This window comes from Nasonia vitripennis, assembly GCF_009193385.2.
Source record: "Nasonia vitripennis strain AsymCx chromosome 4 unlocalized genomic scaffold, Nvit_psr_1.1 chr4_random0003, whole genome shotgun sequence".
NCBI lineage: Eukaryota > Metazoa > Arthropoda > Insecta > Hymenoptera > Pteromalidae > Nasonia > Nasonia vitripennis.
In genome coordinates this window covers 3721989-3748373 of record NW_022279638.1, presented here as the reverse complement: position 1 = coordinate 3748373, position 26385 = coordinate 3721989, and the positions used below count along the sequence as shown (strand labels likewise).

Below are 26385 nucleotides of genomic sequence, written 5' to 3'. Positions count from 1 at the left end.
GTACATCAACTGCTATAATATTTTTAAACCCTATAACAGCCTCATGAACCGAATTTTTTATATAATTTATACGTTTTAAAGCTTTAATAGATGATATTATTACGAGTATAGTATTGCCAAATTTTACTTATACTGTAAACTGCTTGAGTTTTACAGGAATTATGTTTTATTTTCTTACTTTTCTATAGGTCTTTGCAGAACGTTTTAAACAGATTTCTGGTGAGGATAGTTAGATAAGAAATATAATAAATATTGTTTCTAAATACCTCAAGCTCATGGATTCGTTGCAGAGTTTCATTGTCAAGTTCAATTACTCCATTTATTACAGTGTCTGCAGTGGCAACAGAATCACAATCTATTTGATTAGTTTCCATTTCATTTAGCTCAGAATTCTCCAATGATTGCTATGAAAAAAAATTATTGTCAATTACAATAGCTTTTATTAATAACTGGTTTTCTAGTAAATACTAATATGAGTACATGAATGAGATTTCCTAACAACTGAAATATTTAAAGAATCAGTAAAAATAAAGGATAAAAATATTCAGTTTAAAGAAGTGCCCTTAATTAGCAAATTTTAGAACCTGTGTGTGAGCGTGTGCGCGTGTGTGTATATACTCAGACGCACACACACAGGTTCTAAACTTTATATATATATATATATATATATATAGACACACACACACACACACACACACACACACACACACATACCACGCGGGGAAGCCTGACACCCGTATGTGGCGGGTCCCCCGGGTGGCGGATAGGGGAGAGCTCGCTGAGGTATATACCTCGGAAAGTTGAGCAGAAATAAAATATGCTCCGAGGACCAAATCAGGCCGCGGCGTTTGCCATGCGTTGCGACCCGTGAGCTGCCAAAAGGGGATCCTGGGTGGGGAGGCAATCTGAGATTGCCAGCCAAAGTTACCTGAACCACCTTTGGCTCCCGCTGACGGCAAGACGGGGGGCCGGCCACATAGCCAGTACCGGTCAATCGGCTAAGGCAAGTGCATGATATTGATTGATGTCTGCCAGAAACTCTTCAGAGAGCCAAGCACTTTGTTCGGGGTGGGAGGTTCGAAAGAGTAGAGGTGGGCTAGGGCAGTATCGCGTGCTATACCCTGGTATGATGTTCCCAGTCTGGCACCTCTTGCCTCCATAGACGGGGGGGGGGGGGGTTCGAGGGTAGTCGGACACATACCGGGATATAGACTATTATCAAGCATAGATAATTTAACCGAGCAAGGAGAAAAAGCAGGAAAAGGAGGTCTCGAGATCTGGAATACAATCTGGGATGCTGAACAAGAACGAAAAAGCATATGGAAGAAAATCCAAGACAGGCTGGACTCTATGGATAATGTTGTGTCAAACGCATCCAACATTCATAAGTCTGTTAAAAGCGATCCATCGGCGATTAAGATCCAGGTTAAGCGGCTTAAAAGAGAACAAGAGGCGCTGGAGAAGAGCAAGGAAAACCTTGGATTGATGCTAAGTAAAGCGGAAATGCTACCGAACCAGCAGCATATCCAGAAGGAGGACAAGGCATCACAGACAATAGAAACATTAAACGCGGTGACGACAAGAACGCTAAATAAGCGTTAAGTAATGTCACCATCCAGGTAGAAGAGCGACAAGAAAACTACGCTAAGAGAACAAGGAAAGATAAGGAAGTAGCCTCTGTGGAAGTCACATCAAAAAGCCAATCACAGGAGTCTTTGGAAGAAAAGGCAGACCCACCGTAGCAGGAGGTTATCACCAGAAAGATGAAAAAGAAAAAAGAAAAGGAAAAAGAAGATACATGAAGGCACTGGTGCCAAGAACAAAAATAACACTTGCAATCATCTTTTTTACGGTAGAAATGTTCTTTGAACGTAAATCATTCACGCTTTGCTTTGCTTTTCACATAAGGCACGCGCCGATATTTAAAGGTTCGCTGATCAACACACATACATGCACACACATAGACACACGTGCACACATTTTATTTCGAGATTCTACGCATTGTATGCCCATGCAAACCTTGCAAACCAGAAGACAGACGCACCAGACCTGAAGCGGACCCAAATGTAACGCTGCTTGGTAACAGCGTAAATAAGATACGCAAAACGGTAGCAGGAGATTGTCTTTTGGAGCTACGACGCACCAAAGAAGTGAAAACGAAGGAACTTCAAGAAGCGGTAAAAGAAGCCACAATCAAGAGGCTTCAGCATGAAGTGGCCTTTGAAATAAAAGACCTTGACATGCTTACCTCTAAACAGGATATTCTAGAAGCCCTAAGTAGAGAGTTTACAAAAGAGAAGGAAGTAGTAGATGAGACATCCGTAAAGACCCTCCAGAAAACCAATGGAGATACGCGGACACGTATTTGCGTGCGGACGATATTCTGTCCTAGACTGCGTTTAGCAGACGTGTGAGTGTCCGCTGTACTTACGGTCGTTGCAGGCAAGTCGCTTGTGACACTTTTGTGTCCTGCGGACTCCGCGTTATGTCCGCTTAACTCGCCTCGTGTGTGGATGCTGATGGTTCGTCCACAAGTAATGTACTCTTACCTGCACGTCGTGACTGCGAAGCTGATTTGAATTTATTTGTTCTGATTGAGGTTTAGTTATTATTATCAATTTGGTACACAAGGGTTTTATTTATATTGATTGTTATGTTTTTATTGGCCCAGAGCACTTCACAGACGTTCAGTTTACAGAGTTGACGGAGTTTCGATATATTTAGCTTAGGATGTTGTCGTTTTACAGTAGTATTTAGTAAGTTTAGTCTTATTTATTTATTAATTGTAAAGTACCTATGATTTATCTTAACAACTTACTATTATTATAATCCTGCGCACTTTAGATAGTTCTAATCACCCTTCGTGGCAGATGCTGACTGTATGATCTACACGCGTTCACGTAGAAATTTAAAATAAGGATGGTCAACTGCTCTTGCTAACGCCGGAGATTCCACTCGACGGTCCTTAGCTTGTACTTCTCTCTGTGGCACTGATCTGTATTCAAAGGACTCTCCGGTATATGCTATGCCAAGGGACGGAGTTAGCACGCTCCAAACACCACCGCTTCACCTTAGAATCAGTTGTAGCCGCCAGTGAGTAAGTCACTACGCAAAAAGGCACTGCGTGGATTGGCTCCGGGGTTTTTAAAGCCTCGGTACCGATTCACGCAGTTATGAAATTGAGATGAGAAAGATCGCGGTAGTCCAATCAGCATTCGCCACAAAAGATCGACGCGTACGCCTTGCAGTCGTCTTTCACACGCACGAGGAGTGCTGACACAGAGGTTAGAGCACTCGCTCCGATTTTCGGCGCTCGGTTGTGCAATGTCGCAATAGGATGCACCTGCGATTCGTATGCACTCTCTACGTGCTCACACAGTTGCCGGTTCGCAGGATGTACAAATATATAATTTAAGAGTATAAACGTGGGACATTACACCGTCGTACAGCTGCCTACCCAGATTGCCCAAAAGGCGATCGCATGAAGGAAAAGTAGGTTGGGTTAATTGCAAAATCAGGGAGATTAGTTAAGAGATGTGACCACCTAGATAATATAAATGCCTGGGTTTAGGCTATATCACAAAAAAGTGTAAAGAACCGTACGACAAAAGTAAATGCTGTTTCAAGTGCGGAACGGAAGGACATGCAGCAAAAAGTTGCAAGAATGAGCTGAGTTGCATTTTCTGCCGGGAAAAAATGCAGAATTAAAGAGTGGCCATGCAGCTGGTAGTAATACATGCCCAGCCTACCGAGCCGCTTTATAAGAACTAAAGAAACAACGAAAAAAGATAGTGCAGTTGAATCTAAACCACTGTGAGACAGCACAGGACCTTTTCAACCAGTATGTCCGCGAGAAAGAGGTAGCCGTAGCTATTGTATGCGAACAATGTAAGGATCTAGACGAACCATCGTGGAAAATGGACACTACGGGTAAAGCAGCGATCTGGGCATGTGGAAACGTTGGTATCTGTGAAAAAATAAAGACCCGTGAATATGGATTAATACGGGCTAAGGTAGCAGGTGTCACTGTTTACAGCTGCTACGCTTTACCTAACACTCCAATCGAGCAGTTCAAGCAACTGCGAGATCGGCTCATTCCTGAAGTCGGCTACTCGGATGGGACCAACCGGTCCCCTTTTTACATGTCAGGACGGTATACTTTATCGGATGTACACGTTAAGGATCATTATCTGGACAGTGCCAACGTTATTCACTGTGGCGAGGTGGGGTCAGGCAAGATCGGGCTATGTGTACATGCCAAGGACTTCGCTGAGCTTACTAAAGCTTGTGGTGGATCTATCACGCGTCCAGGGGCTTAAACGCGATGATGTATCCGATTACAAGGACGGATTCCTTAAATAGCTCCAAAAATTGCAAAGGCAAGTGTATTATTACATCTCTAAAAAAAATTGACTTTTAAAAAGTAAAAAGCTAGGCGAGTTTCATTTTGTTTATTGGCGAACAACTAAAATTTTCTTTTTATGTATTAGTATTTCATACGAACACCATAAGTACAATAAAACGGGCATGGTAAGTTACGTAGTAATTATTTTGAGAGTTGTTCCTTGATTCATTACGATTAAATGTAATAAACTTGACTTTGGTTGATTGATCTCAGTTCTTTTCTATCTGTAATTTCGTTGCGGAATATATCAAACTCGCCTAGCTTTTTACTTTTTAAAAGATATATATATATATATATATATATCTATCTATCTATCTATATATATATATATATATATATATATATATAGACACACACACACACACACACACACACATATGGTAATTGCGTGTAAGGCACGACCGCTAACGCTCGCGCTGCGCGCTCGCCTCGATGTTGAACGAAGCGCGAGCATCAGGCAATTAATTAAAGCTTTTGGGCCAGATAGGACGTGTGACACCGAAATTGTTATTCAATTATATGTACCAAAAATCGTTTCTAGGGTTGTTGTTTATGTATACGCGTTTTGAAAAATTGTTTGTCACGGTAAAAAGATGTTTTTTCAAAATATCTACAACTTTTATATTTAAGGTTTTTATGTACAATGTATAGCCTCAAAGTTTTATGATGAATACTGGTTTATTGCTATAAAAAAATTGATTTTGGCCTGTTAACTCGAATTTAAAACATTTTCACGCCTAAGTGTAAATAGAGAAAAGTAGTATTTCTTCGAGATCTACAACTTTTCTCTATAACTTTTTTTTGTAGAATGTATAGAATTCGAGTTAGAGCCAAAAAACCGTTTTTAGCGATTTTTGGATGTGACCGCATTCTGCGTATACATCTAGGATGAAGCCTAAAATAAATTTGGCACCTCACTATTACGAGAGATTAATTTACCGATTAATAAAAGAACTCTTAGAGATAATCGTGCAACACCAAAATTTTTATTCAAAAAACACGCAAAAATTGAACAAATTTTGCCCGCATTTTAAAAGAAGGTAGGCGATCAAAATAAAAAAAAAATTAATTTTTAGGTTTGTGCAAGAGGAGACTCCTCTCTAAATTTCAGCTCAATCGGTCGAAAATTGCGTGAGATATCGCATCTCACACATTTTTCGATGGCAAAACTATAAGGCACTTCCGTGTCGCGGTCGTGCCTAAAAAAGCAGTGATAAGAAAGTAAGAGTTTGAGTGAAAAAAGTTCGTTCAAGAAAGTACGAAGTGTGATATAAGGTTATTTTGAGAATTTGGTCTGAGCGTTGTTCAGAATATCATATATTCAGTATATAAATATAGTGAGTTTGAATGAAAAAAGTTCATTCGAGCAAGTATGACATGTAATATAAGGTTTTTTAAGAAATTTAGGCTAGGCGTAGAGTAGAATATAGTATATTCAATATATATATAGTGAGTTTGAGTGAAAAAAGTTGATTCAAGCAAGTATGACATGTTATATAAGGTTTTTTTTATATTTAGGCCCGGTTTAGTGTAGAATATAGTATATTTAATATATATAGTGAGTTTAAGTGAAAAAAGTTGATTCAAGCAAGTATGACATGTAATATAAGGTCACTTCGTATAAAAATTAGTAAAAGTATGCGTATATATACATGGTATACATGTAATATTTGTCCTAATTCAAAATATGGAATGTTTTTGGAAAATGTTAGAATTATCTAGACATGCTTATGAAGCAATTAATATATGTTTACAAGATTTGTGTATCAGTAACAATCCTTTCGGAGGGAAAATCATCGATCCGTCTGGTGACTTTAGATAAACACTTTCTATAGTACGCCATGGCAATCGTACAAAAATGATAAAGTTATGTGCAAAAAGAAGTAAATTATGGTTATCTTTCATGAAATTATCATTAAATGAAAATTTGAGATTACAGAATAAAGATCATGAATTTGAAAATTGGGTTCTCAATGTAGGAGAAAATAAAAATCCAACAAAATTTTAATTGCAAAATCATGTTAGAAGAATTCTATAAAAATTAATTTGTAATAATGATTTGATTATAGAAGTTTTCGGACATAAAATTAATCCTAATGATTTATCGTTGAAAAATAAAGTGATTTTATCACAATTAAATTCTTATATATAAAAATTAATGAATATATAGTTTAAAAAATTGATGGTAAGAGTTTTGTATTTTATAGTTGTGATGGCATTGAAAGTGAAAATGATGAATATTTGATAAACTCAATACCAACTGAATTTCTAAATTCGTTGACACCAAATGGATTACCATCACATAAATTAATATTAAAAAGAGGAAGGATAGTTAGTCTTTAAGAAATTTGGATATCGATGGCGGCCTTTGTAATGGAATAAGAATGATTATTAAGGGTATAAAAAAACATTTATCAGTTGGATAGATCATTACTGGTAAATATTCTGGTACAATCGTCTTATTACCACGACTTGATCTAAGACCATCGTTAGATGAGATTAAGTTTCGCGATGGCAATAAACAGACCTAAATTTTAATCTTTTGAGGAAGTTGGAATATATTTGCGCACTACGGTATTCAGTCATGGTCAATTATATGTTGCTTTGTCAAGAAACATCGAGAAATAACTCAAAGTTATTTTTAAGTAAGGAGTCTATTTGCGAGCAAGATAAAGATTTATTAAAAGATAAAAAGAAACGAATAAAACCGAACATTAATACAAAAATATATGCAAAAAACATAGTATATTCGGAAATCTTGTTAAATTAATTTAATTCTTCACATGATATTTAGTTTACTTAATCATTCCCTCTGAAATATGTGATCATAGTGTATTTTCTTTCGATGAGCGTTGCTGATTCGACAGGCATCCCCTTCTTAAATTTGCCTGGGGTTAGTCTTGGTAAGGAGATACGGTTCCTATTTTATCTCCCTGTTTGCCTTATTGTGAATTTTCGATTTCGTTGCATTTGTTGCTCGTTTTTAAATTATTTCATTCCGTACTAACTTTTGCTTCTGCTGTTACGTCGTAACCCATTAAGATACTTACTCTTAGTTCTTATTTAATTTATGTACTATTTTTAAAAGAAAATCCCCTTTGGCTACCACAGACGCGGTCATTGCCTTCCGGGAAAGGGAGCCGAAAAACGAAATCACTTTCTCTGAGCGTGGTGTTAATTTTAATGATGCTACTCTTTTATTTCAGAAATGTGGAGAAAATTACATTTAATAAGTGTGTGTGTGCGTGTGTGCGTGTGCGCGCGTGTGTGGATGTGCTTGGATCTTCCCGAAGATAGCAGCTGTTGACCTTCGTCCTTCTGGCAGTCTTGCGTCGGTGGTTCAGTCGGTGCGGCTGGAGATTGGCTATCGACTCGTAGCTTCTTTGCCACAAACGTTGCGCAGGTGCAGTCGTTAAAGCGCCTCGCTGTGACGTATTCTCACTACTGAGTCGCTTCTCATGAGTCCGGAGATGGTCCGTCACAGGTCGGTTTATTGAAGTTCGGTTTATTGAATGCACTGTTATACTTCTGTGTTAATTTTGATCTGGTTTCTTTCTTCTTTGAATAGGTTGCGCCTGGCTTTAGTTCTTGCGACTTACTTTTTCTTTCTATACGTAACTACTACTTTCCGACTAAGTCTTTTAATAAGATACCTACGCCTAGAGCATTTTTCGTTTCTTTCTTCGACGTTGCAGTTCCTAAGCCTGCTCTAGTGCTTGGTCCTGAATCCTATGGATTCTATAAATCTTGTGCTTTTCAATAAAGTCGCAACCCGAAACTGGAATGTCGGCTGTGCACCTGCACATAGTTTGAGTGTGGGGAGATGTTATGTTTATATTGCGTATCTTAAGTTATGCGTTAAATGTAAAAGATTCTCGATTTCATACCTAGAATGTACTATATTAAACTAATTTTAGAATCTGGATACTTTGTCTTCGAGAAATTATTAAAATAAAAAAAAAAAAAAAAAAAAAAAAAAACAGATTATGTCCTCATTTTCAAAACGACGTAAAGATGGAAAAAACCGCTGTCAATTCTTTGGCACGTAGCTTCTTTTAACAAAATTTATAGTTCCAATAGATCCAATAGATAAAAAATTTAAACCTCCATATTTTAAATACCATAAGGTTCTCATAACCTCATAAATTCATGAATTTTCTCAAAACATTCTGGACTTTAGTTTAGAAACATTTAGAACTTTAGTTCGAGTTATAAGGTTTATCAAAATTAGTAATTGTTGGAAGGTTGTCTGACGAGAAACACGTTCGCTCACATCTGAGTCTTATAGTCGAGAGAGAGAGAGAGAGAGAGAGAGAGAGAATGTGTAGTACAGCGCGGTATAGTCTGACTCTACGAACAACAGTGTACAGTGTAGTATAGGCGCTTAGAGTATAGTCACGAGGTATTCGCAATACGCTTGCTCTCGCGTGAGCTTGTCTGACTGCACAAAATCGTCGTTAACCAATAAATGGCGCGACGTGTACCATTTCTGAGTAGTACAACGATCATATATATTTACATATTACAACAGTAATTTTCAGTTATACAGGGAAAACATTTTTTTTTTAGTCTTCGATTTTCAGGTCGAAAACTGGTCATCAAAATGGTTTAACATTTTGATAGCAGGTAGATATTATCATATTCTTTTATCATAATTTTATTTCAAAACGTTTGACAATTTAGTTTTGGAGATATTACATTTTGTTTTTAAATCACTTATTTTATCATAACAATTGAACGGAACAGACAATCTAGAAAATGTTGCGGAAAAAAGTAGGCAATTTTATGCTCTTCTAGGCACACACTATTGTTGAATAGATTGTGCATCATATCATCAAAAAAAAGCAAACATATTTTTTTTTAAATCGAAAAATGGCTATAATATGGCCGTAAAATAGTCAGAATCATGAAACAAAAAATTTCCCGAATTCAGAATCAAAAAACATATATGCATGTCAAATTTTATTACGATCGGTAGCGTACTTTCGGAATTATGACGGTATACATACATACACACAAAGCCATCCGCAAGGGCATTTGAAAACACATGATGCGAACTCTAAATACCTCTAAATGTGATTCTACGAAGTATTAGCGAAACTGAAAATTTTAGTGTTACAAAGCTTCCTCTAGGAGGAAGCAAAATACTTAAAAATTTATGTATTCATGACGACTATATTTGGCGCAAATTCGAATAAGTTAAAATAAGCAAATATTGTAGCATTCGTACAGTCCTAAACTTAGCCAGTTTATAAGCAGAGAGCAGAGCAGACCCTTTTTTGCTGTCAACTCAATTTTCCTCGCTCAGCTCAGACTTGCATGTGTACAGTTCGGAATTGACACATAAACTTTTACGTAGACTCTTAAGGTCAAAAGATTTCTTCTCCCAAACCATTTCTACCAATCACAACAGACTTTCTGTCACATGTCTCTTAAGCAAAATATTCCCTTTCCAAACTACCCTCGGAAAGGAAAGAAACAAGAAGACTGGCATTTACTCGCAAATATTACATCCGTGGGGCCCGTTCATTAGCCAGACTGGCTTCTCCTATAAAGTTTGACATTTTCTTACATCCCAGTGTAATTAAGGGTTCAGGATCAAACACGTATTCTTCTAACTGAGTCGTCCGGTTGTCTAATTCATGCAGCATCGTCCGATCATTCTCGGAACAGCCTCAACCCCTGCAGCTACTTTCCTCTATATTAGTCTAATATTAGTAGCGAACCGAGCGAATGTCGTCATGTGTTCGGCAACCTTTTCTAAGTTAGGGCATACTGAACAGGTTCATTTGTCGTCTAAATGAAAACGGTACAGGTAGTACCTAAAGCGACCGTGTTCGGTGAATAATTGCGTTCTACCTGAAATCACCTGTTACTATCTCAATTTCACCTCCTGGTTTAGTGCTAAAGTCAGTCCGTGGTCTGTCATCCAAGTTAGCACCAAGCGATGTTAGAAATGAGCTAGATTAAGCTACTATTCGAAATAATTGAAGTTATAGACTTTACTATTCGACGAGTCTTTGCTGTTTATTTTACTCAGTTTTTGGTGCGTTTTGTAAATACCCACGTGGAAAAGATTTATCCAGTCTGTATACAGGTTAGATACAGGCTATATACAATCGGCTGTATAAAAAAGTGATTGTATATAAACTATATATAGTCTATATACTGTGACGGCCGAGTGCACGTCAAATGTCTAACGGCTAATCATGTACTAATTGTAATAAGATTATTGTTTCAGCAAGCTGCCAACGAGCGCCGAAACGAGCGAGAACGAGAAACGAGGCAAGATAGAGACAGAGAGAGTGAGAGCATAGGTAGCGCGGTTGCCGCCTGGCCGCACAGCGTTGGCGAGATATGACAACGATGTGCCGACGGCCGGGAGAACCGCGACTAGAGCTAGTCTCGCTGCGCTATCCACACGAGTAGCTCGCGCTACTATATACGCGGGTTTGTTGTGAGTCCTGCGAGCATCCCGAGAGCGAACGATATTCGTCCGTGCGTTACCGACGAGTTGCTGCGACGCCCGTTCGAACTGTTACATCCTCACGTCCGTTGCGTCAAGTACTACTGCCACTACTGAGTTGTAAGTATCTGCGCTCTCACTCTCTCACGTCGACAGGGTAATATCTCTCGTCTCTCTTTATCGTTCGTCGAAGTGTGCGGCGTTTGCACCTCCGTGTATAGTTAAAATTGAATATACATTTCCTTATCTAAACTTCTCGTATGTTATTTCCTACGACCCGACCTACGCCGCCTCCGCGGGCTCGTGTAAAAACACGTGCATGATCTGAGTCGGCCGAGCCGTGCCTTCTGCACGCCCGACGTTAATTTACAATAAACAGGGCCCTTCTGGCCCTGGTTATAACACGGCAGGAAAGTATTAACCGAGTGTTATAATACAGACTGAATAGAAAAAAAAATTCGGATGTGCGGTTCCCCTGGCAACGACTTATCAACGAGAATCATTACCATGGCAACCAAGGAAAATTTTTCTTATTTTTTTCAATTTTATATAGCCTGTATACAGACTGGATAAATCTTTTCCACGTGGGTAGATGTAAATGTGCGTGTAATTTTATAAATGTGAGTTTTTCGTTATAGGATGTTATAGAAGCAAATCGGATTTATGTCTAACTTATGTTATTAAATAGAATACTGCAAAATTATGCAGTATTCACAATGACTAGAATATTCTGGATATACTTATCAATATGTTAAAGATTTCTATATTATTACAAATTTTCCTACCTGATATCCCGGATCAATATGAACTTTCATTAATGCTTTAATAAATTCAATCTATTTGATCGCAACTTCTCTGTATAAAAAGTAGTAATATAAATGCATCCACTGCAGGACCGAGAATAATAGTGACTGTTTTAAACTAGCATATAATGAATTTTTCGAAATAAATTGACACATATTGTTTTAATGGTTCGTTATAGAAACCATAATCGCTTTCAAACACTTGTTCAATAAAGTATTTCTTGTCGTATATTTCATCGAATTAGTACTTTGATAACTTTTCTTGCTTCCACTCTCTCCGCGCGAGTATATACACACACATACACACACATATATACAAAAAATTTAGTCGAACATGGCGGGAGAGCGGATTCCTTCCGACAAGCGCGTTAGTAATTTTGCTTGTCACACGATAAAACAACTAGAACACTAGTTTGCATTATTTTTTATGCAGCATATCATCGTAATTGTCTAGCCGAAAAACCGACAGAATTCAATATCATTTGTGGAAGTCTAACAATCTGTCCAGAGCATGGCAGCAGATACCTAACCTCAAAAATTGATGAAGAAAGTCTAAATGACGCAGCGAGATTGTTGATTGCTCAAATTGAACTAAGCAAATCAGAAAAAATAAGGAGTGAACTTTTACTAAGTGCATCAAGTACAACACAAGACAAAAATGAAAATTTTTTTCTGAAAAAGTAAGTAAACGAAATCTTCCTTCTAAAAGAAAAAATACAAATAAGGCCAAACAAAAAGATCTCAGCAAGTTTGTCGTATTCAGAGATAACTAGTCTTCCAAAGTCACTTCGAAAAAAAGTACCCAAAATAACAGTGAAAATAGTCAGTAACAAACCAGTCAACATTACAGATAAAGTGATTCAGTGTTTAACTACTAAAAAAAGATTCAAAATAATAATTTGTACGTCAACAGAAAGAATGAACTCATTATCTTTTGTTTGAATAGTAAGAGTGTCTCACTAACAGAAGAGATACTAAAACATAACCTAAAGTAGGATTAATAGAAATGATGGAGTTGTTTTTGTTAACAAGAACTTAATTCAAAATACGGGAATCATTTTACAGAGTACGCTAAATTTGTAAATATGGAAATCAAATTAAATGACAGTAATAGTATTGAAATCTCCGCTTTGTATAGATCAAATGAAATACCGAAGAGTTAGTTTTTATTAGATTCAGATGAATATTTAATAAAACAGAAAAATATTAAAAATCATTTAGTAATAGGAAATTTAAATACTGATCTTTTAGAATGCGATCATGTAAGTCAAGAATTTCTGTGTAAGTTCTTTGAAAAGGAATATATACCGGGCTTAGTTAATATCACAAAGCCGCTTGTAGGAATGTCCAAAAGATCTTGCATTGATAATATTTTCATAAAAACTAATAACCTAAAGACAGTAACTTACCGACTCAAATTATCAAAAACTGACCATTATCCTACATTAACTGCACTCAATGAAATGAAAATTATAAATAACAAACCAACAGAATATTTAAATTGTAAAAATTTAGTAAACATTGCAGAAAACAGAAACTGGAACAAAATTATGTCGATGCAGGATCCCAATTTACCTACAAATAACTTGTTATCTGAAATTAAACAACGTTTTGAGTTATTCAAAACAAAACCTAGTGAACCTATTTAAACCTAGTTAACAATTAACTATTTAAATATGAATACAAAATGTATACTAAATATTGAACAAGGTTATTAAAGATGCCAAATTTAGATACGATAAAAGCCTAGTTGAAAAAAATTTCAACAATCATAAAAAACTATGGGCAATCATAAACAAAAACCGCTGCCAATTCATTGGCACGTAGCTTCCTCCAACTAAATTTACAAATGAAATAATGTTTTAATAAACAGTACATTTATGCTATTTAAATGTTTAAGAATACATTTTTCTTAAATGCCAGCAAAACCACGCTTGAAGGTATGGTTTCATTTAAATAACCCATATCCTAAAGAGTGAGTGATAATAATCGGTTTTTACATTTCAGCTCTTTACTGGAGAACCGATCAACGGCATTGTTTAAATTCTAACAGCAGATAGCTTTTTTTATAGTTAATCGCCAAATAAAATTTTGAGATTTGATTACATTGTTTTCGAGATATGAAAAATCAAAAAATTTTCAAAAAAATTCAAACGTTGATATCTTAACAACCATAGGGATTCAAAAGCTGCGCAATAAACTTAGCCGAAACACATAAAATATTTACCATTTCTCAAAATCTCAAGTGCAATAAGGCCTTTTTACGTCCGTAATCAAGGCACAAAAAAACTCATTTTTCCGTTTTCGATTTATTACTGAAAAAGTAAGAGGACAAATCACTTGAAATTTTAATGAGACATAGTTTGTCCTTGACCTACCAACATAACTTTTCGTGAGGTTATGATGTTTAGTTTCAGAGATTTACGTTTAGAAAAAATAACCTTTTTCATGTTATCTGCTTAACAGAGCTGTCTATCGCGAGAACCAAACGAGAAAAAATAGATAAATTAATTCTCTTTTAAATGCATTATAGCTCAAATATTTGTAACAATGGAATGATTGAAAAAAACGCAAAATATTGTTATTCAAAAATCAAAAAATAGCCATAAGAAAAATAGTTCAGAAAATAAAAAATAACTATTTTTCCCGAATTCAGAATCCAAAAATAGATATGCATGTAAAATTTTATTAATATTGATAAAGTAGTTCCAGAAATATTATGGTATACATACATACACATCCACACATACCCGCGCGAGAAGGCCGAGACTCCGTATGTGGCGCGCCCCCTGCGTGGCAGATAGGGAAATGCTTATCGGCGCGTTAAGCTATTCTCAACCACCGAAGGGTAGAGCAGAAATAAAATATGCTCTGCAGAACAAAAAGGCTAGGAAAAGAAACCCCGAAGATAAATTAAACATGGATAGTGAATTAATAACATTACTACCCCCAAGCGGGTCAGGCCACAGAGCTCAGTCCCACCGCACAATGGTCTCAAAATAAAAAAAAAGGGACAAATTCAGTCTTAGATCGAGTATTCAATAAAAACCATTTTTTTTTAAATTGAAAATATATCTTGATGTACCTAGGAATGAAATAGGATACCGCTTTTTTGTATTATAAACCCGCATATAAGGTTAAAAAATCGATAAAGTTAACCTAAAATGAAATCATTATTTTCGCAATTTATAAAATGATTTGAAAATAAAAATTTATTCTTTAAATAAGTGCAGATATGGGTTTTTGATGTATTTTTCGACGCTAAATCTTAATCCAATATGGAAAATGCAATAAATCCAAAATCAGCCCCTAAAATAGCGTAAAAAACGCCCTGTTTCTCATAATATCAACTTATTTTTGATAGGCGAGTATAGATATGAGTTTTTGATGTATTTTTCGACACTGAATCCGAATCCGATGTCGGAAATACAATAAATCAAAAATCAACCCCTCCAATAAGGTAAACCCATATCTTCTCTTATTTGGAGAATAAATTTTTGTTTTTAATCATTTAATAAATTGCGGAAATAATAATTGCATTTTAGGTTAATTTTATCGATTTTTTAACCTTATATGCAGGTTTATAATACAAAAAAGCGGTATCCTATTTCATTCCTAGGTACCTCAAGATATGTTTTCAATTTAAAAAAATGGATTTTATTGAATACTCGATTTAAGACTGAATTTGTCCCATTTTTTTTATTTTGAGACCACTGTGCGTCGCGACTTACAATTGTGAAGGCGATCGTCGGTATATGTGGATGAAATAGCGTAGCTTTGAGTACAACAGTTCTGCTCAGTTTTCTTCTCCCCTCATCGTCTGGCAGGGAAGAGAGTTTTCTCTTTTTCATCCACCGACAACTGTCTCCAGAACTGTAAGTCTTCATGCCCGCTATTGTTATATTAAGAAACTTTTTATGTAAACATTATGTCTTTTTACAAATAAACATACTTTAAAAGTTTCCTGATGAAGGCGCTGTTGAACAACATTTAAGGTTTTACTTTATTACTCTAGAATCTCTTTATCAGTGATTTTTGATTTTTAACAAACAATATACGATTTTAATAACGTATGCATAAAATATTAACAGGATCAAAAGATTACATTACCTCGAATTCTGTTGTTTTTACTTTTACGATAATATCGCTAGTAAAAGTTTCATCTTTAATTGTAAATTTTAATTTTGATGCAGCATTTTGATACAACTGGGCACTTGCTTGTACTGATAGATTATCTGTATTATTACTTTCTAGCATAGAACTTTGACTTTTTTGATGAATTCTATCATCGGTGAAAACATTTTTCAAATTCGCAAACGAAGTAGATTTAGTGGATCTTCCGGGTGACTCTTCGAAATTTCGTAGATATTTATCTCGATTGTCCTCTTTTAATTTAGTATCATGATCAATGTATTTGCTATTGTTTATCAAATCTAAAATCATTTCTTTGGAATATTTAGTTTTTTCTAAGATTGGTATTTCAGCTGATAACGTTTGTTCAGTATACAATTGTTCATTATCAGTATTGGAAACAATGATCGCTCTACAATGCTGAGCTTCTTCGTTTAAATAAGTCAAGGAAACGCGTGTGTCTAATTCATCGTCATCGTCATCATCTTCATCATCATCATCTTCTTCGTCGTCTTCTTCTTCATCCTCGTCATCTTCGTCGTCCTCATCCTCTTCATCATCGTCGTCATCTTCATCATCATCGTCAGCGTCATCATCATCATCACCATCATCATCATTATCATCATCATCATCATCAATATCAATATCATCATCGTCCTCGTCATCATCATCATCGTCCAAAATACTGACGGTAACATTAAACTCTGGAATTACTGAATCATCTGCTGAAGAAACTAAATTTGCTTTATTTGCTATATGCTTAGATTGATACGTCACGTTTTTATTAATAACTTTTCGGGATAATAACGTCTCAGATGACATATCAGCATTTAATATTTGATTCAAATTAGGATCAATTTGAGGTCCAGAGCATGATTTTGCTGTACTCTTTAAAAATTTCGTTTCCTTATTAATACAATGTATTCCAGATCTAAACTTATGGAGTTCGCGTTTTTCTCCCCATATAGGTTCAAAATGTTTTAACTTCCAAGGATCCAGTTTATTTTTATCTCTCTCGGCTTCTAATTTTAATCGCTGTTGGTTTTCCGGTGTAAACTCCCCTTCAGCCAAACGTTTTCGCCATTCTTGACACGCTCTTGCAAAAAACTCATTGTTTAATCCAGATGTGGCAGCATCCTGTTATTAAAAATATTATATTATTTTCCAGAAACCATATCAAATGTAATATAAGATTATAAATCTTCGAATAGTATAATAAATAACTAGTTTATATGATGAATTTCAATTTTGTAATTATTTTGTTTATTTATGAATTAGTAATAAGTTGTACTACTTCTGCAAATAGACACCGTCCAAATAAATGATTTGAGCGCTTATATCATACGATTGTAACTCAAATAGAAGCAAACTGTTAAAATACATTTCTGCTTTAAAAGTTTACAAGAAGAAACGTATATGCTTAACATTTTTGTTATATATGTTTATGCGTTACAGTCTATCCTAATCAAAATTTTATAAAATTTAAAAAGTACAGTATATTGTATACCAAGGATACACAATATACTATATTTAGACCCAGTGTGCAGTTTACAATACTAGTCAAGGCGAGCTAGCACGAGTCGAAGACGAGTACTGTAACCACTCGTTATACCACACTTATAATGCGTGGACATAATTTCGTATTTTTTCTGCATGTTAAGCGTGGCTGACGTGACTATTTTTTTACACGGCAACTACGCTCTTGTTCAAACATTACAGAAAGTAAAATAAATCATGATTTGCAAATTTTTTTGTCACACTAAAAATTCTCACGTTTTTCGTATCAAACAATCGGGACTAAAGTGACTCTTTTTAGACGGCAGACAAAAAAGTTATTGTAGCGGAACAAAAAACTTGTTTGCCCGCTTAAAAGGGCAAACCAAATTAAGCGATCAAAATAGCATATTGTGTACCAAGGGCATAAAGTAGGCTTTTTTAGACCTCGTGTGGAGATAACAGTACGTGCTAATAACGAGTACTGCAAATTCACAGGAGTTCAAAAAGACTGCATAGTCATTGGTGCACACCATAGTTTTTGAAACGGATGTATTGATTTCCATTTTTCGTGCCTATGTCTTCGTGAGTTTAGAGTCAAGCACCAAACCCAGATTATGCACTGAGGATTCAAAGCTGACCTAGACACCCCCGATATTAATAAAAGTGTTAGCTGTTGAGGGAAGTAAATTTATGTAGTAAGGGGAGCCCAGGACAATTGCTTTGGTTTTATTAACATTGAGTTTAAGCCTATTTTGCGCAGCCCAGCCCATTATCCTCTCAACATTAGCACTCATCTTGTTTGATAAAGAATCGAGCTCCTCGAGGTGGCATTGACTGTAAGTTTGCAAGTCATCCGCATAGATAAGATGGGAAACATCGGAATCAAGTCAGAAACCGATGTCGTTGATGTACAATGCGAACAGCAAGGGACCTAAGACGGAGCCCTGCGGGACGCCGATGTTAAGACACCGTTGAGAGGAGCGCTCGTTATTGTCACCAACGACGGCCTGATCTCTCCTAGTGAAATAGGAAGCAAACAAGCGAATGACCTGCTTAGAGAAGCCGAAGGTGGATAGCTTTCTCAGGAGCCGGACGTGACATACAGTGTCAAACGCCTTGCTAAAAAGGAGGCCTTGTCAAAGAGGAGGAGAAGTGTCACTTTCTTTTTGTTTATCCCGACCCTGACATCATCAGTTAGCTTTATTAGGCCAGACTGAGTGCTGTGGCCAGTGCGGAAGCCTGTTTGAAAGTTGTCTAGTAAGAGTCTTGATTCAAGGTATTGTGAGACTTGCCTATGCACCAGCCACTCCAGGGCCTTGGAGAGAAAGCAGAGAAATGAAATCGGACGGTAGTATGTCAGGGCTGTTGGTGAACTGACTTTGTTGAGGGCAGGCACAAGCGACAATTTCCAGGCAGATGGGAAACAGGTTTCGCTTAGAGATAGGTTGAAAATATGGCGGAAAAATAGTAGCGGAGCGAGAACTGGCAATGCTTTTGAGATGACAACCTGAGGGATTTCGTCGCTTCCCCTGGCCTGAGTGTCGAAGTGCGATACTGCAGCCAACACATCGGATTCCGTTATGGTGCTGAACTCGAAATGCTCCGGGAAAAGTTGTTTTCTTTCTCATATATACGAGTGAATTCAACAAAGCGCCGAGCAAGAAAATCTCATGCTACCCAGCCTTCGTAATAGTAGCGTCGGCGAAATAATATCAAATGCCTTACTGAAGTCGAACAGCAAGGCTATGATCACCATTTTTTTTTCAAAGCCAGTTTTTATGTCTTCCGTCAACCTAAGTAGAGCAGTGGTGGTACTATGATGTTTTTGAAAGCCTGTCTGTAACGGATCCAGGATCCCCTTGTGGATAACAGCCTCCACGATTTGATCATGTACCAATTTTGTCAGAACCTTGGACAAAAAGCTCAAGAGCGCAATGGGAGAAAAGTCTATTGGAGAGGAGGGCATCGATTACTTCTTTAAAGGAATCAATTAAGCCTTCTTCCAAGCCTCAGGAAAAGTACTATTAGCAAAAGAAAGATTAAAAATTCTCAAAAGAAAAGGACCAATGTTAGGATGTGCCTTTGCGGTATGCCATCCTCTCCTCTTGCCTGTAAAGAAAAATGACTAATAGCTAGAATAACATCACGCAGGGACACAGGACTTACAGTAAAACCCTCATCTGGCATTGATTCAATAACCTGCAAGGCATCCTGCACGTTTTCAGAGGAAGAGCACGACACGCTAGCAAAATGACGATTAAGCCCATCTAACGAGAAACCGTGGAGGCCACTAGCCGATGCTGGAAGAAGACCGAGATTACGCAATTCCTTCCAAAAATTACTGTTATTATTAATAGTGTCAGCCAGTTTTGCGCGTATATAACTTGTGCGCTCATGTGCAGTAGCTTCTAACTTCTTTGTGCAATCTCAAGAATTCATCCAAAAAGAAAGGGTCCGTAGTCCCTTTATACCATATTTTCGTGGTGTCCTGCATTCTTTTGAGTAAGCCGATGTCGGAATTAATCCAAGAAGGTTGACGTTTCCTTGGGTAAACCGTATTTTCTGGAGCTAAGGTGTTAATAGCTTCAGTAACATTGTCCGTAATGTTGCGTAACAGTACTTCAAGCTGCGTAAAAGATGAATCGAACAACTTCTAGTCACAATCGGCAAGTACAGCGAACGTTCGAATCCGCTGCATAAACTTAATTAAAAGCCCTGTGAGTAAAGGATTCGTAGGGTAGTAACAGGATATATAAATCCAATGTTACCTCAATCAAATTGTGCTGATTGTGATAAGGAGCCGCTCAATTATTATGTATCAGTATAGTATCGTTGATGTCAGTTAAGATTGCATCGATCCCAGTACCAGGCTACAATTAAAGTTCGTAGGGCCGTGATCAACAATTTTCAGAGCCAGTTCGCCTGCCAAATCATACAGGAAACTGGCATCCTTTGGCGTGAAAAGTAAATTAGCATTGAAGTCCTCCATTAAAATTTTACTGCTGTAGTCAGCACTGAATGCTCTAAGATCATTCAAGAAGAACGGAGAGAACGCTACCCCTGGGAATCTATACATAACGCATACAAAAGTTGGATTTAATTTTCCACCCCGTATATGGCCCATAATATACTCTGTTTCTAGCGGTTTAGTAAAAGGCGTGGTGTCAAAGTGAGCCAATTCTGTAAAAGAAAGGCCATTCCTTATGTACAGGGCTACACCCCCTCCACGCGCGTTCCTATCTTAAGTCGATAGAGAATAACCCTTAACATTAACTAGCGATCTAAAAATCGATGGGCCTAAACGTGTTTCGGCAACACCGAGAACGTCATAAGTCAGGCTGTCTAGTAAGTATTGTCTAAAGTTGTCAATATGTCCCTTTAGGGAGCAGGCATTGAGGAATCAAATCCTTAATCCCTTAACACCCTTCTCCTTAAAACTAACAGCACTTACATCACTACCGCTAGCTAGTCATTCAGTCCTATTAACTTTGTCTTTATTTTGATTTTAATTTTTCATTGTCACTGGCTTTTCCTTAAACGTACAAGCAGCAGCGATTGCATTTAAATCAGCTGCAGAGCTTAATTCATGAGCAATGTTCATAACATTACACCACCTGACCAGGAAAAAACTAAAAAGTTAAAATCTTGTCTATCTATAAAATTGGTTATAAGGATCTCACTGTTGTTAACCTGAGTTTCTTTCGGATTAATCGAAATTTTACTCAAACGACGACGAAGCTCAGTTTGCCAGCAACGATTTTCTAGTTCCTTTACAGCCTCTGCACCCCTATCACTATCTACATAGTTTATTCTGACCTTACGAGCACGTTATACAGGGTGGGCCATTTTAATCAAACCAGTCTAATAACTCCTAAATTAAGCCATGAACAGAAAAATTGTTCAGATGAAAGTTGTCCAGGGTCATTTGAAGGTCAAATTTTTTTTTTAATAGGAACTCCTATTTTTGATAGCAGATTCGGAAAGAACAGGAAATTTTACGAAACGTCCGAAAGTCAACATCCTCTAAAAGTCGATCTCTGAGTAATGCCAAATAGCTATTCTGGTTAACATTTTGACCGAAAAAATATGGCCCAATCAGGCAACCATTAATGATCCCACACCACACCATTAAACTCCATCGGTTTTGATGGTCAATAGCCCTGTACCAGTGGGGATTTACAGGTGACCAGTAGTGACTATTGTGCCTATTTAATTGACCATCACTGCGAAATATAACCTCGTCAGAAAACATCAGAACAAATCTGAAAAAATCTGGATCATTTTGTAAAACTCCTAAAGCCCAGTGGCAAAAGTTAATACGCATTAGAAAATGGCGTGGCCTCAGCTCATGAACTAATCTTATGTGGTAATCGTGATAGTGAAGATTATTGAGAATTCTCAATGCTGTTATTCGTGGTATACCGATTTGTCTTTCAATTTGTCGACTACTAATTTGTGAATTGAGATGAACAGCTACTAAGGCGGCTATAACATTAGGATCATTTTCGTTGTATTCGTGGTGTCTGCGTTGACGACGAAGATGTCCATCACGAGCTCTTCGAAGTAATCTGAGTAATGTGTCGTGAGTAGGACGTCTTCTTAGAGGAAAGCGTTCAGCGTAGAGTCGCACCGCGGCTCTGGCATTGTTTTGGGTTTCGCCTAAGATCATTATCATATCAACAATTTCATCATCAATCGCCCATGTTGAAAATTTTGTTTATAATAAGAAATACTATTTTATTTACATTCACTCTTTATTGAAAATGAAACTAAACCAAAATAAGAAAGTGACAACAAAAAAAGGAGGAATTTTCAAACTGTATAATTTTTAAATCAAATTTGTAACATCTTATTTTCTTACGTTAAGACATTGTGATTTAAATTGAAGACAGCGTGAGAACAATCGTTACAATTCATATTAGATTAAAGAAATTCAACTTAAAAAAAACATCTAAACTGGAAGTGATGCACTTTGGCAAATACAATTATTAAAATTTTTTTTTAATATTACAAAAGCAAAATGCTGTTTAATATTTTATCTTAAATAATGTATTTTTTAACATCCTACCCTTATTGTTTAACCATTTTTTACGCTTTTGAAACGTTAAACTTTTACTTGACTCTGCTTCGACCGTGAATGAATTGACAACCTTGATTTTTAACACAACCTATATTTTATATTCTTAACAATGATGAAGTATATTTCTAATTCAAACCATAGTATTTGGAATCAGTTGTTAAATCCCGGCTAAAACAGAAATCAACTCGTGTCTCGTCACAGTAAAAAGAGACCTTTTTATAGTAAACAAGTAGCTGTAAAGTTTTAGAATAGGCCTAACCTTCAACTAGAGGTTACGTAGAAAACAAACATGATATAATGGCTAATAAGTGGTTTTACATTTAAATTTGACACTTATAACCTAGTACATTTCATGACTACCGATACCAACATGTATATGTATCGGGAGACATGACATTTTTTGGGAGTCAGGTACAACATATAGAACACACACACACAGACATATATATATATATATATATATACAGTTTAGGCAAAAATTAAAATTTTCATTTTCTATTTTACAGAGAACCACCCATATATATATATACTTCTCCCCCTCCACTTTCCCCCACCTTCCCCTCTACTTCCCCTTCACCACCCCTTTACCTCTCCTCCACTTCCCCTACATTTAAATGTAACAAGAGAAAGCATTACTGTGGCAGGCCCGACACCTAGACTTTATCGGCCAATACTTGACGGACATATGACATATCTCCGGCAAAGACAACGTCATCGTAGATGCCTTATCACGCATCAATGCAATGACTACGCCGATCGACTACAGCGAGCTGGCAGACGCACAACAAGGCAACGCAGAGCTCTAAAAGATAAAGTCGACAGATCATGGCCTTTAAGTTAAGCTGGTGCAAATTCCAGAGACCAACGCGAAAATCCTGTGCGATGAGTCGACGATGAGTCGACGGGATTGATATAAAGATAAATACAATAATAAACTCGCAGATAATGTCAGAAATAAATAAAATATAATAATAATGATCATAATAATAGTAATAATAATGAATACAGATAATAAATAAAAGTTTGATTGCAAGGTTAGTGAAAAGTTCGTGATAGACATTGTCGTAGAAATTGAAATAGGAATAAAGATGAAGGTAGAAGAGAAACTAAATAAGCTGTAGATAGAAAAAGAAATTAAGATAAACAAAGTTACTTAGAAAATAAATTTGTAGATTAGCGCATAGAGATAAGAATTGAAATCAAATGTTAAAGAAAAAGATGAAGATAGAGGTAAAGTAAGATATACAAATAGAGGTAGAGAAAGTAACAGACGGCGCGGTGTAGTTAATAAGGGTTTTAAATTAAAATAAAACGCAATAGGGAACGATAAAGATAGAGATGATAGAGATAGAGTTTGTATCAAGATAAAGATAAAGAATACGGATATATCCCTGTAGTATGACATAAAGTCAGTAAGACAGAAACGAAGTTAGAGTCAGAAATTAGGAATACAGATAAGAAACTGCTGCCAATTCATTGGTACGTAGCTTCCTTCAACTCAATTTATAGTTCCAATAAGTAATATATTCTTATAATATATAGTATGTTAATGCTTTTATAAATATTTTGAAATAAATTTTTTATAAACGGCAACAAAATTACGCGTAAGATTTCATTTAATTTAAATTATCCATATATAAAAACAGTCAACATATTTCTTGTTCTATAAGACATCAAGGGGCGCAGTAACGCCCCGATGGCAAGTATAAGTTTTATACACTGTGCCGCCGGGGGCGCGCCGCGACCTATTATACTTTAAATTTGTTAAATAACCTATTTGCGTTTTACGAATTCTGTAAATATTTTATTCGATCTCCTGTTGATGTTTATGTATAAGTACAATTTCAAATATTTTTATCAGATCTTTCAAATTACCATATTGTTTTGTTGAAAAAATTGCTCGTTTGTAAAATAATTAAGTTTGAAAATTAATTTTGCAAAAAAAAATTAATTTTTCCCCTCTCCAATTCACTTTTTTTTTCTTTGTCAGTCATAGCTATAGATATACATACGATTTTTTAATTATTACATAGGCTACTTGATAGATATTACAAATATAATAGAATTTAACGTTTTCTGTACATCCAACAGTAATAGTTTTGAATGAAAAAACGGCGGCGCCATGTCTATTCAGGTTAGATTAATTGATCAGCTAAAGCTGATAGTAAAGCTCCTTAGATTATAATAAAAAAAAATGTAATTTTAATTAATATTATCTAGCAAATTTACACCTCAAAAGTTATAATACCAGTGTTTCATCGATAGACTATAAGACAACGGGACGGCAAGTAAGCATTAAAAGAATAATTTTGAAAAGTACAACCATTTTATTTTTTATATAAGATGAGATCCGCTTTGTGTTTAAACGTGTTCTTTTATATACTTAGGAGGAATTTACTTGATTTTTTTATTTATGATTTTGCTCATTTTTTTGCACAAGATAATTTGGATTAGTTTTAGCACATTCAGATGAGTTATGATAGAATCATGGAACACAAAGCAGATTTTCACCTTGAAGTTATAGTGAGATTGATTCTTTTTGTAGTAAGTAATGATTTTTGTCAGTGTGCTAATTTTTAACACTTGACATTTTTAAAACTGATTTCACTACATTCATTAGCGTATATTGATAAAAATACAGGAAAACTTTTGTAAGCTATAAACATTAGACAATTTCTTTAAGGGCTGCATAACTTTTTAGAGGAGAAATCATGATTATAATACTAATTAAGATACAGAATAGTAAGGATACGTACAAAACTTATAGTTGCCAACATTTTACCTTGTAAAAGATGTTTTTTTGAATATGGAACACTAAAAAGTTATAATCCTGCCTCAGCATAATGCTTTCTAGACGACTTAAATTATTTTATTAGAAATTTTATAGAAAGTCTACCTTTTTCCAAAGTAAATTTAAAGAAGTTTGATAAGTTTTATAAGGCCACAATTGTCAAAATTAAAAAAATTATTTTTTCCCGAATTATTAAAAAACATAAATGCATGTCAAATTTTATTACTATTTACCACGTGGTTCCAGAAATACGACGGTATACGCACACACACAGCCATCCGCACGGACATTTTCTAAGAACACACGATTCGAACTCAGATTTATTGAAGATAAAGCATCCTTGTTAATTATTTTTAAAGTAATTAATAAATTAAAACTTGAATTTTGGGAGTTGGTGAGCGGAGCGAGCAGGGGGGAACCCTTCCTAGTATATATATATATACACACACACACACACACAACTCCGCTACGCCGGTCCCAAGCCCGGGGCCCCACCACACAAGAGGTGGGGAAGGAGGAGGGAAAGGAGTAGCAACCTCGTTAAAATGACCAAGGCTCATCTGGCCCAGATTTCAGCACCTTGTTTAAGGGCTCCGTCCTAGGAAACGGGATAGGGGACGAAACCCCGAATATAAATCAATAATGAACAGTGAGTTAATTATAACACTGCCCCAAGCGAGTCAAGCTCTATAGCCCACTTCCGACGTTAGCTCCGATCGGGTGAAAGCCCTGGTGGCCGACGCAAGCTCCATGGATGCTGGGGGGAGTCAATTAACTCAGACAAGACAGGAAGTTATAGAGGTGGGTCACTCGACCCTCAAAGGAAGATTAGCCTCAAGTAACGCATCAGGATGTGATGGAGTCATAAACAGGGGAATAGACGAGGTATGGTCTAAAATTTAGACAGCCGCAAGAGTTGATGGACAAGATTCAGAACCATCTGGACAAGATGGATGTAATATTAGGTCCAGCCAGCAATATTCACAAGAGTGTTAAGGATGACATAAGGAAGCTCATGTCTTTCTGGAAACGGCTCATCAGCGTAAGAGAAGCGTCGAGCAAGACCAAGTCTAGCTTTGGAATGATGATGTCAAATAGCTTACGGACCCCACTGACCTCAGAAGAAAAACGGGAGGTAGAAACGCCAAGAAAGAGGAAGAAACGGTCTCCTACACAGAACGAGACCAATAAGAAAAGAAAAGAAGAGGACAA

General features: G+C 36.3%; 1 protein-coding gene across 3 annotated transcripts in view; it reads right to left on the bottom strand.

Annotated features, from left to right (window-relative positions):
* The window catches only part of LOC100116027 (MATH and LRR domain-containing protein PFE0570w), a 370048-nt gene that overhangs the window by 228285 nt on the left and 115378 nt on the right, over positions 1-26385 (bottom strand). For all 3 annotated transcript variants that reach the window (XM_031928145.2, XM_031928147.2, XM_031928146.2), the window contains exons 3-4: positions 15785-16942; positions 267-404 (exon numbers count right to left, since the gene is read on the bottom strand). In XM_031928145.2, coding sequence (XP_031784005.1) covers positions 267-404; positions 15785-16942 — 1296 coding nt within the window. The remainder of the gene's footprint in view (positions 1-266; positions 405-15784; positions 16943-26385) is intronic.